This window comes from Canis lupus, chromosome 18 (assembly GCF_011100685.1).
Source record: "Canis lupus familiaris isolate Mischka breed German Shepherd chromosome 18, alternate assembly UU_Cfam_GSD_1.0, whole genome shotgun sequence".
Lineage (NCBI taxonomy): Eukaryota > Metazoa > Chordata > Mammalia > Carnivora > Canidae > Canis > Canis lupus.
In genome coordinates this window covers 10586382-10602131 of record NC_049239.1, presented here as the reverse complement: position 1 = coordinate 10602131, position 15750 = coordinate 10586382, and the positions used below count along the sequence as shown (strand labels likewise).

Genomic DNA, 15750 nt, shown 5'->3' with positions numbered 1-15750 from the left:
GCTTAATGATTATCCAGTCTATTTCATGTATTCTCATATTATAAACATTTCCTATTTTTCTAAAGAAGTGTCAAAATAATGATCCACTTTAAGGACTGCATAATATCTTATTGGGTTTAATACTATAACAAAATATTTTTCAACATTTATATATTTTTACATGTAATGCATATTTTCATGCATTTATCTTTTGTCTTTTTGAATGATATCTTCAGGCTATATCCCAGGAGTATATTCTGAGTCAAAAGAGGTTGAATATTTCTGCAGCTCTTGATATAGATTTCCAAATTGCCTTCCAAAAGACTTCATGATTGTGTATACATCCTAAATCCACATAATGATGTCACTAGAGACCTACCAGCATGCTGTAAACCTTTTACTTTATTTTTGCTAAGTTAATAAATAAAAACATTATTTTACTGCTACTTGGATCACCACCACCCCCCCCACCCCCCAATCCTCTGATGCCAATGAGTTCTTTCTGGAACAGCACAGAACAAATTAGCAAAGAATTTCAAATATGTAAGGTTAAGATCAAACGGAAATTCATTGGAAGAATAACATAAGTGTAAGGGTATTACTTTTAAAGGTATCTGAGCTCCTCAAAAGAAATCCAAAGCAAATGAAATTTTCCAAAGATGTAAATGAAATGGGATTTCCATTTTTTTCCTACTGGTTCATTCTGGAATAGAGCATGTTTATTTGCTACTTGTTCAGGAAACTTCTGACCCTGCTAGAAGACCTAGGGCCCTAGAAGAAAATGCTCTGAAAGGCCATGTCTTGGTTCCACTGGAAAGTGAGCTGGGATTATCTGTTTCCTTGTAGCCACTTCTGACAGCACAACAGTTGGCCTCCGCTGTCGCTGGCGTGATGCCGGGGGGCACACCGGCCCTCAACCAGCCCATCCTGATCCCCTTCAACATGGCTGGACAGCTAGGAGGACAACAAGGACTGGTCCTCACACTGCCTACCGCGAATCTCACCAACATCCAAGGGCTGGTAGCAGCAGCTGCAGCTGGAGGCATTATGACTCTACCATTGCAAAATCTACAAGGTAACCAACCCATTGTCTCCATGGGCCACAAAGGGCTCTATCCCCTGGCCAGTGTTCTCTGAAGTGCTCAGATGCCCCCATTGGTGAATGTGGTATTGAGCAGCTCCCACTATCAGAGAGATGGAAGGCTCGTGTAGGTAGCAAAGTTTCAAGTTGTCTGTGAATCCCAGGCTCACTCAAACCATGGACTTTATCAGTTCTTGTTTCCTAGCATTGATTTGAGACCATTCAGGTCTTCTGGAGGCACTCGTGAGCAATCATTGCTTAGTTTTTTTCATCAAAAACCTGGATGTAAAATTATTGTGTTTTATTTAAGGACATGAGTTATGATCCCATGAGTTTTTCAGTTTAGCCATCTGCAAAGAAAGGTTATACATGTTTTGTTTGAGTGGGAAGTGGTTGGATCATCTCCAATACAAGATGGCGTTTGGAAGTCTTATTTTGGTTATTGTGTTCTTATTAGGCATTTTTAGTTATAATTATTAAACAGAAATTGTATTATTTGAGATCATACTGTGTAATGAGAAAAACAGACTCATATATTGAGCCTTTATAATTACATGGGCCTATAACAAGAGCTGGACACATTTTATGCTGGAAAGAGTTCTTTCAGTACTACAAAGGTTTTCACTTTTCTATGAAAGATTTGCTAACACTATTTGATAAAATGATTTACATAAGACTCTGCCAAAGGAATAATTTTATGGTGAAAAATGGCCTGAATATGATACAATTAAGATGGCCAACAAAGAGAAAATGAATTTGTTGTGATCTGCTCAAAGGTGTTTGTTTTCCCCATTGATATGAATGTTAGCAATTAGAAAGAATTTTTATTTTTTAATTAGAGTTCAATTAAGTTATCAGGAGGAACAATTTAAAGTACTTTCTGTCAAATGGTCAAATGTGGTCAAATGTCAGGGCTACTTATGGCCAGAGCATCAGCCCATAGATTAAGAAGTAGACCATGTAAGAACTGATTAACTCTTGACCGAAACTTTTTTACACACCATATGTCCTAATATCCCACCTAGTGTTGCCACTTCCTGAGTTTCCCTTTAATGTTTAAAACAAAGTCTCTCTCATACCATTAAATTGTGCCAAGAAACCTGCCATTCATAAATTATGCATGCCCAGGACACACTAATGCACAAACTTTACTTGTTTCAAATTTGAGAGTGCCTGGGAGTCAGGATCTCAAGATTAAGCAAATAAGGCAGGAATAAACAAGGTGAAAGCAGAAGCAACAAAGTGTAAGGAGAGGCTTTCTAATGTAGGTGGATGATGAAATCTTAATGAAGAAATGGGCATTATCAAAATGCAACCTTCCATTTGCAACATTTGCGCTTATGGGAATATTGAATATTATAAATAAACATAAGCTCACAAAGTTCCTAGGTCATGAATTAATCTTGCTCAGCTAAAATAGATGCCAAAGTCAGAGTCCAAAAAATCAGGCTTGTCGTATCTTTATTATGGTTTGGTATTTTAAGGATTTTAGTCCCAGGTTATTTTAATGGCTCAAAATTAGTGACTGTGAACCAATGAGGAATGTGGACTTCCATCAAATTTTCTCTCTCTAAGTATCAAATTTCGGATTAGTTTATGGTTGGGAATTTGGTTCTTTTTGGCACCTTTGGTTTCAGAAAATAAATCCTAAGATTTGTATCCTGAGTAAGTAGGTTCAATAAAGGTGTTGACTCTTTTTATCTCTTGGTGCTTCTTACACGATTTTCTTAATGGCTTCATCTTCAGAAGTGTATTGATTAGAGTTGATGGTCAAGCACTGTCTACTGCACCAACATAAGGAGCATGTCTCCCTTTGTCATCTTGGTGATATTGGAGGGCAGGTGATGAGGTCCTTAAAATAAAACACTCCCGGTTGCAAGTCAGCCTGTATAAGAAAACCTTCCTCATCAGTCTCATTCTTCTTCCAACAATTTTTTTCTTCAATAACTTTGTGAATGAATCCCAGTTCCTGAGTCACTGTTAAGATCCAGGAAAGTTCCCCTGAAGTTCCCTTGGGCTTTTCTCTTCCTTTCATATCTTCCCACATGATTTCTTTATTACCCAACCTCCCTAGTTTAAGAAGTAACCAACCATCTTGCTTTGCTAGTGACTGGGGGTTTTCTGGGGACATGTGGCTTTCATGGTTGGAACCAGGAAAGTCCCAGACAAACTAAAAGTAGTTAGTCACCCTGTCAGATGTCCAGGGACAGTAACAATGATGATCAGGCAAATGTCTCGAATCTCCACAGTGCCCAAGATGAGTGTCTACTGCCTGAAGGGCAATGCCAGTTGGTCACCTTGTCAGCCAGCATCTGACTCAAGGATGATCTCACCACCTTTAGGGAACCTACTGCAGCCCTCAACAATCCGTAGGCAGTGTCTATGGCTTGTATGGGTTTCCAGGTTATATCCCAGAAGGTGATGGGACTCTAGGGATGGTGGGTGGTTGTCTGGCAGGCAGACAGTCATCTGCACGGGTCCTGGTAGACTTAAAAACTTAGCCGACTAGACATAATCCAGTCTCATCCTCTTTTGAGGGTGGCAATCTTGTACATGGGCTACAATACCCCAGAAGGAGTATTTGTGTAGTCAATGGGGTAGAATGTTCCACACACACCCCGCCAGCCCACCCTAGAATAGTGACTTCCAAGGCTTTTAAGAGTCTTTTGAAACTACCAGTAAGTCTGCCCAACACTAACAGATACCACACCGTCTTGGTTGGTTTTATAAAACAGATGTGATCCGTCAGTGTGAGGGAGAAGGATTTAAGTATTAAACCCCTGGTCTGAAGTAGAACCTGTTTCCATACGATGTGCTTAGCTTTGGATGGTTCCCCCTTTCCTCATTGTGAAACATTAAGGTGTATTCACGAAATAAGTCTGCCAGCTGGAATTATCTCTGACTCTCCTCCAGCCTTCCTGCCCAGCCCTTCAGCCTGTCATTCTTCTAGATCAGAAGCTACAAATTTGCTAAGAAAGAAAAATACTGACATCAGTTTCTTAATGGTTTGGAATTCAGGGATAAGTTTTCCAGCATCTTCTTTACTAAAGGGATTAAGAGCTGGTTCACTTACATTCACTATCAAGTGACATGGAATTACTCTCAGGCCCTCAGAGGCCATGATTCATGCATGTATTTTAATGAGCACTAATGACATGGTGTTACACTGAGCGGCTTTTCTCCATTCAGGCAGCAGGGGTCTTATCACTGTGTCCTCCTCTGAGCATCTTTCCTGGACCTGCAGCATCAGCTCACATAGGAGCTTGTTAGAAATGCAAACTCTCAGGCCCCACTCCAGCCACACTGAACAGAACCTGCATTCCTAAAAGATTCCCAGGAGATTCCTATGACCACTAAAATTTTAAAAAGGCTGGTCTAGAGAGCTTTTCCAAAATTCATTTGGCAGCTCCCCTACTATCTCCAGCAGCCTCCCCAAACTCTGAGCACCCTTGGGGGATGGGGAGCCATGTGACTGTGGTAAGTGCCCTTGTTAATTTTCCTGCTCTAACTCCCCAAACCAGGTCTCTAATGAGAATAATAACTGAAAGGAATAACTTACTTGAGAATTAACTTATTGCTTCTGTTAGGGCATTCACATCCCCAAGACCAAGAGGCATTCTCTTGCACAATGGAAGCATTATTAAAGCCTTTGCTCTGAGATTTTATCCAGCAAAAGCTTCAAATTGATGAAAAAGAGAACCATGTTGTCCTGCAGAAAACCCATTTGCATAGTCTGGGGATTGTTTTCCCTTTCTCCTTGGATCCTTCCATGCAGGAAAGAGAGTGCTCCACCGTCATCAATGAGGGTGTCTTCTTGTAAGGAAACAACCAGGAATAAGGAGTTAGAAATCTTACAGCAACCCAGGAACACCCTATAGCCTAGCCTCAGGGGCCCTGGAAATGAGGTTTAGGGATTAGAGACTCCAGTGAACCACCAAGCTGTGGGCTGTATCATTCTCCCCTCTGAGCAGAAAGGCACATGCCCCACTTCTAACCTGTCTCCTCTCTTCCCCTGTTCCTCCTTATGACTCTTCTCTACTGTGTTGGTTGACTTTTGGCTAGCCCCTAATTGCAGTTCACTCACATTCCTTTCTGTCTCCTTGGAGTACAGGCATCTTCCCAACTCATGTACCTCTTAGGAACATTCCACTGCTACCTCTGACTCTACCATCTCTATTTTTATCCCCGTTCCCATATCTGTCAAAAACTCAAACTCCCCAAAATTCCAATTCCTGAGGGGCTGAGACTTTGCATTCTCGGCTACCTTGTAGATCAGTGGCCAGACTAGAGATTGATTGCCCCATGCAGAAGTATGCATTCCTGTCCAGTCAGCTATACTGTGGGTGGAGGAGGGAGCCAGGATGACATGGGATGGAACATGCACAACATGCTTAAGAGACACACTAGGGCCTCCTTCATCAGTAAAAGGGGTATCAGGGGAGGCAGGCAGGCTGTGTACTGGCCTGTCCACTATACAGACCAGCAGGCCCTCCTATGGGCATGGACAGAGATGGAGACAAACTCAGAGATGCCAAGGGTGGGGTCTAGGTTCTGAATATTTTAGGGGAAGTCTGTGGAAGTTCTGGCTGGGATTCAAGCCCAGAAGTGCTCTTAACTCAGATAAGATCTAGAAATGACTCCTCAACACTCCATGTCCCTACTTGAGCTACAGTTTTGCATTCTCTCCACTCTTAGCTTGGAGAACCCCTGCCCCCTTCCAAACACCTTCCACCATCACTCTTCTGGGTCCTTCCATTCTTGTGTCCCTTATCTGTCCCATGCTCACAGAGATTTGGTCTCAGGTGGCTGTCAGCAAACCCATATCTATGAGATGAGACTAACAATGACCCTGAAGCTCAAAGAAGGAAAATGACTAAGGGCGCTCTGTCACATACTTTATAAACTCCTTTAAAAGTCTGTCTTCCATTTATATATTATTTCAAAACACAGATAGCTTCTATGAAAAATATAATTTGCATTTGTCCTAGTGTGGGAACTAGATTGTTATTTAATGTGGCAAAATGGAGTCCCCACTATGGAACTCACGCAAATGGTTTGTGTTTTTTGCTTTCTTTAGATTTAGGTAGACCATATAGACAAATAGAGCCTCAAAACAAGTGACAACAAGCAGCAAAGGGGGTAATGGGACAGCAGAGGTGGGTCTATGTATAGGACGGATGATTCAAGCGAGTGACTCCTTCTCATTGCCCAGGCTGAGAGATAACCCACTAATCGCTGTGGGCCACATAAATGGAGAATATAAATGTGCTACGTAGGAGATTTATATCAAAGTATGAACATTCCAGTTCAGTCAAACATAACATTTAAATTAATGACCAAAAATACATTAGAGAGTGCTGCTTAACCTGAACATGGAAAAGCAATTAGGTTCAAGGCAAGTTGACAAATCAAGGCCAGGGGTAGTTTCCCTGCCCCAGTTTCCTCTCACTCTCCAAATTAAAGTCTGTACATGGTAAAGTATGTGGGAATATCTTGAGTTTCAGGAATTTCATGTGCGAGTCACATCGCATTTCCTTTTTGTGTTTTGTTGGTATTTTTTTTTAATTGAGGCATCATTCACATACAATAAAACGCATAGATCTTAGGTGCACAGCTCAGTGGGTCTTGATAATTGTGCACACTTACACCACCGCTGTCCACCACGGTCAATACTGAAAACATGGGTAGCCCTGGTGGCGCAGCGGTTTAGCGCCGCCTGCAGCCCAGGGTGTGATCCTGGAGACCCAGGATCGGGTCCCACATTGGGCTCCCTGCATGGAGCCTGCTTCTCCCTCTGCCTGTGTCTCTGCCTCTCTCTCGCTCTCTCTGAATGAATAAATAAATAAATCTTTTTTAAAAAATACTGAAAACATTTCATTTTCCCCAAAAGGTTCCTTTGGATCCCTCTGTAGTCAGTCCCATCCCTCCAGCCAGGCAACCCTGATCTGCTTTCTATCACCAGTGATTGGTTCTATTTGTTCTAGAACGTCATATAAATGGATTTCTACAGTATGTACGCTTTTGTGTCTGGCTTTTTTCCCCTCAGCGTCATGTTTTTGAGATTCATTCATGTCATTGGGTCTGTCAGTGGTTCCTTTCTTTTTATTTCCTAGCTGTGTTCCATTGTAAGGATATGGCACAATTTGTTTGTCCACAGCCAGTTTGATGCCTTAGCAAGCAGACTTGGTGAAGATCCCCTCCCCTGTAGGTAGGGAGAGGCTCCTCCATTGGACATCATCCCTTGGGAAGAACCCTGGCCATGGGTCTCCTTGGCCCTTCACTCTACCCCTGGAAGATTCTTCCCTGTGCTTTATCTTTCTTGGCTACACCTGAAGAGAAGGTTGAGAAATATGCCTTTATTTGAGCACTTCCTGAGTTCATGTATGGCTCATGGAAACTCTAGGGGCCAGAGAGGTTGCTTAAAGTTTCCAATAGTTAAAAGATTTGTGGCTTCCTTGGGACTGTGGTTCTCTCAAAAGCCGAGAAGCTTCTGATCTTTTTGGGTTTGCTCAGCTCCAGATGTCATGTTTTTTTCCAAGGCATACATCTTCAGTCTAATTTATTTTTTCCTTTTTCACTCCCATGGTTCTCTTTTTCAATCCAGTGGGACTTGGGATGCCAGCACTCTGACCTCCTTGGTGTTCTCTAAACATGTATCTACCCAAGGGCCTTTACACAGGACATTTCCTCTGCCTGAAGGACTCTTTCCCCAGAAAACATCAGCCTACTTCCTTCCCCCTCACTGCTCCCCAACACTCCTGTTCCCCCAACCTTCTTTCTTTGACTTCCTTTGTCCCTAACAGTTACTACCTTCTACATAGCCTTAAAAATTTCAGAAATTATTGAGACTTTTTGTCTTTCTTCTCTATAAGCACTTGGGGTCATGCTAACTGCAACCACACTGGGCAGTGATGGTAGCACTGCAATGCCTGGCCCTGGTGCTCTAGAGGACAAGATCTGTGCATAATGTGCTTATAATATGTCCTGCCCATGGATGGACCTGGAGGGTATTATGCTAAGTGAAATAAGTCAATCGGAAAAGGACAAACATTATATGGTCTCATTGATTTGGGGAATATAAAAATTAGTGAAAGGGAATAAAGGGAAAAGAGAGAAAATGAGTGAAAATATCAGTGAGGGTGACAAAACATGAGAGACACTTAACTCTGGGAAATGAACAAGGGGTAGTGGTAGGGGAGGTGGGCGGGGGGTTGGTGTGACTGGGTGATGGGCACTGAGGGGACACTTGGTGGGATGAGCACTGGGTGTTATGCTATATGTTGGAAAATTGAACTCAATAAAAAAATAAATTAAAAAAAGAAACTAATATACCATGTGATGGAATACTACTCAGCAATAAAAATTAACATTTTAACATTTTTTTCCAAAAAATAAAAAATAATACGTCCTGCCCTCAGAATATAAGCCCTACAGTAGGCATTTTTGTTTGGCTCAGTGATGTGGACCAAGAACTAGAACAGTGCTTGGCTCATAATAATTGCTCAAGAATGGGTGCATCAAGGATGGATGGATGGATAGATGGATGGATTTTAAAGTGGGAGTCAGCCAAGTGAAGGGAAGTAAAGAGAACATTCAGTGTAGAGGAGAAAGCATGAGATCATGGAGTCTAGAGTCCTCTGAACAGTTTGAATGTTGTTCAAGGGAAGGTTAGGAGACTGAAGTGGCAGGAAACCAGACCAGAGGAGTAGGAAGGGATGTTGCTGGAGGGCCTTGTATGCCTTGCCCTTGCATGCTGAGTGTCCATCACAGGACCCAATGTGTTAGAGATGAGCAAACTTAAAGACAATGCAATTATGCTATATTTTCATAGATGTTATGTTTGCATTTATATGTTGTGCCTGTGTAACTCCAAAGACTTAAAGCAGCTTAATGTAAGAAGCATGAAAGACCAAACACTGTTTATTAGAAAAAGAAGAAACCTAGATGGAGGTTTGAAACAATGGGACAAGTCAAAGGGGAGACACATTACGTTACCATACTTTTAATTGTCGGACAGTAAACAGCTTAACAAGAAACAGCCTTATTTATTTTTGTTTTTGCTTTTGGCTAATTTTATTCATTTACCCAACACATAATGACTGAGCTTTTGTAGCATTTGAGGTCATGATCTCAATTTGGCATATAGCAGTGACTGAAGCACTGAAGGTGCTTCTGTGCTCATGCAGGACATGTATGAGATGAGCCAGATGCAGGGTGGCAGGGATGGGGACATGATGTATTTTACACAGAGTCATCACTGTCAGTCTTTCCACTGGACAGAGACCCAAAGGACATGAGTGACAAAGCCACACAATATCTGGAGGAAGAGTATCCCAGGTTAAAGTTGGAGGTGCTAAGAAAAGCTATCACACAGATTCCCAATGAAGAAATATTGAACTGCTTGATGACAGGACACTGGTTATCTCTGAGCTTTCCTAGGTTATATCGTAGTAACAAACAAGCACAAGATCTCAGCGAGGTACAACAAAGGTTTATGTCTTTGTTTCCTAATATGTGTTGTGTTGGCTGCAGTGAGCAGTGGCCCTGCTATACATGTTCATTCTAGGATCAGGCTAAAGGGGGGTCCTCTTTCTGGGATAGGCCTTTCTCATCACAAAGGAAAGAAGGATTTGCAGAACTGCAATGCTGTTCAAAGCTTTGGCTCACAAGTGGCTCATATCACTTCCACTCAGGTTCTGGGCAAGCTTGCTGCCAATGGGAATGAGGATACACTCCTAAGGGAGGGCATTTCTCAGGCACATAATTAGAATTGGTATTATAAGGCTCTACATTGTCCAACTGAAGATACTCTGCATAAACATTTGATTTAGGTCCCCTCTCAGATTCCTTCCAACACTGAGATTCTACGATTCCATTAGGAGAACCCATTAGGTAGCACGGGCTATCCACGTGGCTCCTCCGAACGCAACACATTAACAATTTCTGAAAGTAGTAGCGTTCAAGTGATAAATATAAAAATAGATTACAAATATATGGAAAAATTGGGGGCTTTTAAAAAATAGCACATGAACAGATATAAAAGTATGACTGCATTTATGTAACATCAGGAAAATGCAGAATTATGGGGACAGAAAGAGATCAGTGGTGACCAGGGGTGGGAGCTGGGAAGAGTTGACTATAACCCAGTGCCCGGGAGTTTGGAAGACTGATGTTACAGTTCTCTTGTCTTGATCATGGTGGTGGTAACATGAATCCATGTGTTTGTCAAACTTATAAAACTGGGGACGCCTGGGTGGCTCAGTGGTTGACCATCTGCCTTCGGTTCAGGGCGTGACCCCGGGGTCCTGGGATCGAGTTCCGCGTCGGGCTCCCTGCATGGAGCCTGCTTCTCCTTCTGCCAATGTCTCTGCCTCTCTCTGTGTCTCTCATGAATAAATAAGTAAAAAAACTTTTTAAAAAGTATGAAACTGGATGTTAGAAAGGGTGAATTTTACTGTATGTAAAATGTATCTCAATTTTTTTTAAAAGGGAAGCAGGTGGTGTGGTGCTCATAAATTACCAATAAAATACCAACTTATGTTAAAACATAAAAAAGAAAATGTGAGTACAAAACTGTCAATGAAATAAAAGCTAAGGAAAGCTGAGAGATTCAGGTTCTCCCATTTAAGAAAGTGTTAATGGCTCTATTTCTCAGATGCACAAGCAAACTAAAATAATAAAGATTTCACATGCACACAATTTGATCCCAGCTGTTTGAAAGAAACTACCGCCCCACCCCCCCGCCACACACACACACGCACAAACCCCGCAGAGAGAGGAAAAGAGAAATACAATATATAACAAAGGATTACTGGTAGACCCTAGACAGTAAGAAATTATGGGTGATGGCTTTCCTTCTTAAAATTTCTTCATTAATAAGTGTTATTCCAAAATCGGAATACTTTGTATTCATTCAGGTTAAAAGTCATATCCAAAGCCTCATTATTAGCATTGACAAGGTGAAGTCTATAGGTCTGCTGTCTTGACCTTCTAACCACCTTTTTAAAAAAAGCATCCCTCAACTCAAAGTGGATTAATTCTCAAATTAACAATACAACCACAAAGCAACTCTATGCATTCATTATGTATGAGCCATCTTTAATACCAGTAAAATTGCCTTTAAATGTGCCTGATTTTATTGATCAAAGGAGAATTTATTGTCAGGGAGTGGGTGAGGGGTTGAAACGTGTGCTGAGCATTCTGGTATCATTCTTGAGGAAGAAAACAGTAGGTGGCCATGTGTGCTGCTTTTCCTAATGAATTACTCTTGCGCTATTCTAGTGATGCCCGCACTCAGAAAGTTGCATCCCCAGGGGCATCATGGACATGAGAGAGAAGGCCTAATACCACTCACAGAAAGGGCAATGCAGCACCTGCCGCAGAAACAAGAAGAATGGACTGTGGCTTTTAGGATGCAATGATTTCTCAGCCTCTGATAGGTGGCTTGCTGTCACAAAGTCCAATATTAAAAATACCTAGTGCATAAATTCATATTTGCAGTGTTATTCAGGGGAGCCCCACATGACACACCATACAATAATACCAAATCCACCATAAAGAAGTTATGAAAGTTGTTGCGTGTGTCTTACTCCTGCAGTTTTTCAAACCTCCGTATCTCCGAGGCTTCAGACTTTTTATTTAAAATACCTGGAGAGCCTGTTCTGCAGTACATTATCCTTGAAGCAGGCGTCACTGAGGCACTGGGGTATGGATTAAACTGGAAGCACATGAATGAGGAGTATGACTAGTATACTGTGTATTTAAGAGATACTGTCAATGGAATAAAGCATTGTCAAAGGATAATGGTTTCCAGCTGCCACATAAATGTCAAAGCAAAGCCAAAGCATTTATTTTCAAAGCAAAAGGCAGAGAAGTAATGTGATCCCCAGTTTGTACATAATAAGGCTGTAAATCCATCAGGGCTCTTGATGGTATGCAGCGATGTGTCTACACTAGCATGTGCAAACTGGATTGTATTCCAAGGCAAGCCATCAGAGCTCTTTTCCAACATGGCTGTCCCTGGAATGGCACTGAACACAGACAAAGGAAAAGACTGTGCTCCAAACGCTTCTCAGTCTCACTCCATTACCAAGGATGAGAGGGAACTGGGATTATGGGTTCAGATTTCCTCTGGAACCAAAATAAAGAAGTCTACTGCGTGTCTGAGGGAAGTGGAAAGGGAGCAGGGAGGGGCGGTGTTGAAAATAAGGTGATGGGAGTTGGTCCCCATTCCCCTCTGCCCACCCTTCAGAGAATGAAGAAGTAAGGCTCGCCAAGCAAGCCCTGTCTTCTCTTATGTGTGTGATTCTTGCAGGGCAGATTTCCAGTGAGAGGTCACAGCTATTATTTCTCAGCCCCTCCAGGGAAAAGCTAAACCTCATTTCCTGCCCTGAGCTGTGCAGAGATTGATTGATCGATCTCACAAACACTCCCTAAGCATCTACTCTTTGCCAGGCACTGTGGTAGGCACTCCAGTCTAGAGTAAGAAAGAGGCTACTGTAGTCATCCAGGGGAGAAAGGGTCCTGGTGGTGGTGATGAAAAGCAGAGGACTGATTTAGGAAACATTAACGAGGTGCATTTGGTAAGACTTGGTGATGGATTGAATGTAGAAGGATAAGAGAAAAGAGAGGGAGATGGTTAGTTTAGTTGGACACGTAAGTTCATTTCCTGTGGAAACTGTAAATGGAGAAACCAGTAGCTAGTTGGAGGTACACAGATCTAAAGCTCAGAATGGGGGACACCTGGGTGGCTCAGTGGTTGAGCATCTGCCTTTGGCTCAGGACATGATCCTGGGGTCCTGGGATCGAGTCCTGCATCAGGCTCCCTATGGGGAGCCTGCTTCTCCCTCTGCCTGTGTCTCTGCCTCTCACTCTGTGTCTCTCATGAATAAATACATAAATAATCTTTAAAATAATAAAAAATAAATAAAGCTCAGAATGGGATTGACCTGGAGAGCATATTGTAGAAGCCATCAACGTATGTGACTAAAGCCAGGGAAGGAAGAAATTTCTGAGGAAGAAGAGTTTAGGGAAGGAATGCAGTTCAAGCCGTTGGAAGAGCAAGATGTAGGCACAGCAGAGATGGAGGGAGAGCTCCCAACATGCATGATTGTTCTGTACCAGCTTAGCCTGGGGCTTCTGCGATTCTTCGTGTTTAGATTCTTCCATTGGACATAATCTACACATTCACATTGGAGACTTTTGGTTATTGCTTACCCCTTACATAGCCAGAGTGCCACGAGAAGGAGCCAACAAATTGTATCTGCCAGTGTGCTCTTTATCTTCTGAAGACATGCCAAGTTTCCGTGTATAAAGAATCTATTTTAAGAGCGTGTACATAAAAGCTTCAACAGTGTTGCTCTTTTGCTGAAAAAGTAACTCCATTGATTTAAATCTATTATTTAAAAACGTAGTTGTAGTCTTAAAATCTCAAAATGAAAATGTTTGAGTCTTTTATCCCCCTGCCATTCTTCTTTTTAATGCACTTTGGGTCATGCCCACTGTAGTCAGGCAGGGTAGGGGAAGCAGCATGTTGTGCTTGGCCCTGGTGCTGGGGTATGGCTAGAAGAGGAGATCTGTGCCTGGGAAAAACTGTAGTTTAGATAATAGAATTTTATTTTTTGGAAATTGTTTATCTGGGGGAAATCATGTCTTGTTGCTAGCGAGATTAGCCTCCGAATGTCTTTTGGTTCCATGTTACCGTTTCCTTTGGTTTAGCGTCATCATCTCCCCAATTATATTAATCAACCATGCTCACCAAATTTCTAGCCAAAACTTAAAGAAAAAAAAGCAAAACAAAAAACCTTAGTACATTTGCCATTTGTCACCAGATCAGAATTAGCACAAATACGCAGGCCCATTAAAACATTCTTATGCATCTCGGTTCCCCTGTGTGCCATTATTTTAGAAATTCTTAGCACAACATATATATACTCAACATTTGACATAAGATAATTTGAGTTTGCTGTGTTTGGAAAATAACTCACATGGGAGAAAGTTGCATTAAATAAATAATAGAGATAAAATTTATACTTCTATATATTTCAAAGCTAATGTCGCTAACTTACAATGGAATGGTAACATGAAGACACAGTGCTATAATTTGATTGATTTGTTTTGACAGCAGCCAAATAATTGAGAGTGAAAGGTGTCAGCACAGATGAAATATTGTATAAGCCACGTTCAAAAGGCAGCCCTCGCAGCAGCAGCAACTAGAGTTTTATTTCCTTTGATTCCGTACTGGTACTCACCTCCAGTTTATTATGAAACCATGAAAGGTGCACGACTTCTCCAACTAGGGAGACTTTTATGGAGAGGATAGAAATAGAAGTTTGTCAAGTAGTCGAACAATGGATATAGACAAAAGGATGGAAAATGCTAGAGCGTGCCGAGCTGAATGCTATCAGCCTGTCCCTTTCTTTTGCAAGGTGCTGCTCTCCTGCGTCTTGCCTCATTTTGAAGAGATGCGGAGTCAGAGCAAATATTAGATCCTATTTTCCCGCCCCTTGATAGGAGATGGAAAAAAGAGAGGTGTGCTTGGCACCATTTCTGGGACCAGATTGGGGGGGAGGGGCGCTTACCCAACTGAAAAACTCTCACGCCTGGTTGATAATAAGATTCGAGGTGCTTGGTGAATATAGAAGCTGAATGGTCAAGAGACGCTTGATCGGGAGAAAGTCTTGGCCCAGAGGCAACTGTTGGACACAGTTAACAGAGTAAGCTGGGGGTCCTCTGGCCTGGTTTAAATCCAGCCCTACAGCTTGCTAGTCCTTTGACCTGGGCAGGGTGCTCCGATCTCTGAGACCCACTTTCCTCAGGTATTTTACAGTGTTGTTTAAGGATTCAATGTGATGGTACCAACCACTGTATGTTCAACGCTTTTTCCTATATGTACATACCTATGGTGAAGTCTGATTTGCAAATTAGGCACCATAAGGGATCAGCAGCAATAGTAATATAAAACACAGCAATGATAACAATATATTGTGTTGTAATAAAAATTGTGTGAATGTGGTCTCTCTCTCTCATGATATCTCATCGTACCGTGCTTGTCTTTCTTGTGCTGACGTGAGATGTGAAAATACTATGTGATGGATGAGATAAAGTGAGATGAATGATGTAGGCCCCATAACGTAGTATCAGACCACTGACCATTGACTATTGAACTTGTGACGTCATGTCAGAAGAAGGATCATCTGCTTCCAGACTGTGGCTGATTGTGGGTAACAGAAACTATGGAAAGCAAAACCACAAACAAAAATACTTTTATTACCCACAGTTGCAAAGTCCAAGATGATAGCTGTGAACCACATGTGGCTATGGGGCCTCTGAAACGTGGCTAGTCCAAATGGCCACACACTATAGATGTAAAATCCACACAGTTGCAAGTATCGTGTCAGTGTTTTTATCTTGGTAAAATGTTGAGAAAATATTTTGGATACATTAGGTCAAATAGAATATATTATGAAAATTAATTTCACTTGTTCCTTTTTATTTTTTTAAATATGGATACTAGGAAATTTTAAATGATGTATGTGGCTCACATTATGGCTTGCATTGTATTTCTATTAGATAGCATGGGCCCAGTCTGGAGAAGCACCCCACATCCCATATACATGTGGCACTAACTAAAAGTTGTGTCCATTTAAAATGAAAATAATTAGCATACACTTAAGTTTTGGACCCTAAAG

The 15750-nt window shown here is 41.7% G+C and overlaps 1 protein-coding gene across 1 annotated transcript in view; it reads left to right on the top strand.

The window, feature by feature from the left end:
* LOC106559959 (POU domain, class 6, transcription factor 2-like) overlaps positions 1-2677 on the top strand; it is a 123889-nt gene extending 121212 nt beyond the window's left edge. Inside the window, exon 4 of the mRNA XM_038562669.1 lies at positions 826-2677. Within this exon, the coding sequence (XP_038418597.1) occupies positions 826-1116 (291 nt within the window). The 3' untranslated portion in view covers positions 1117-2677. The remainder of the gene's footprint in view (positions 1-825) is intronic.
* The last annotated feature ends 13073 nt before the right edge of the window (positions 2678-15750 follow it).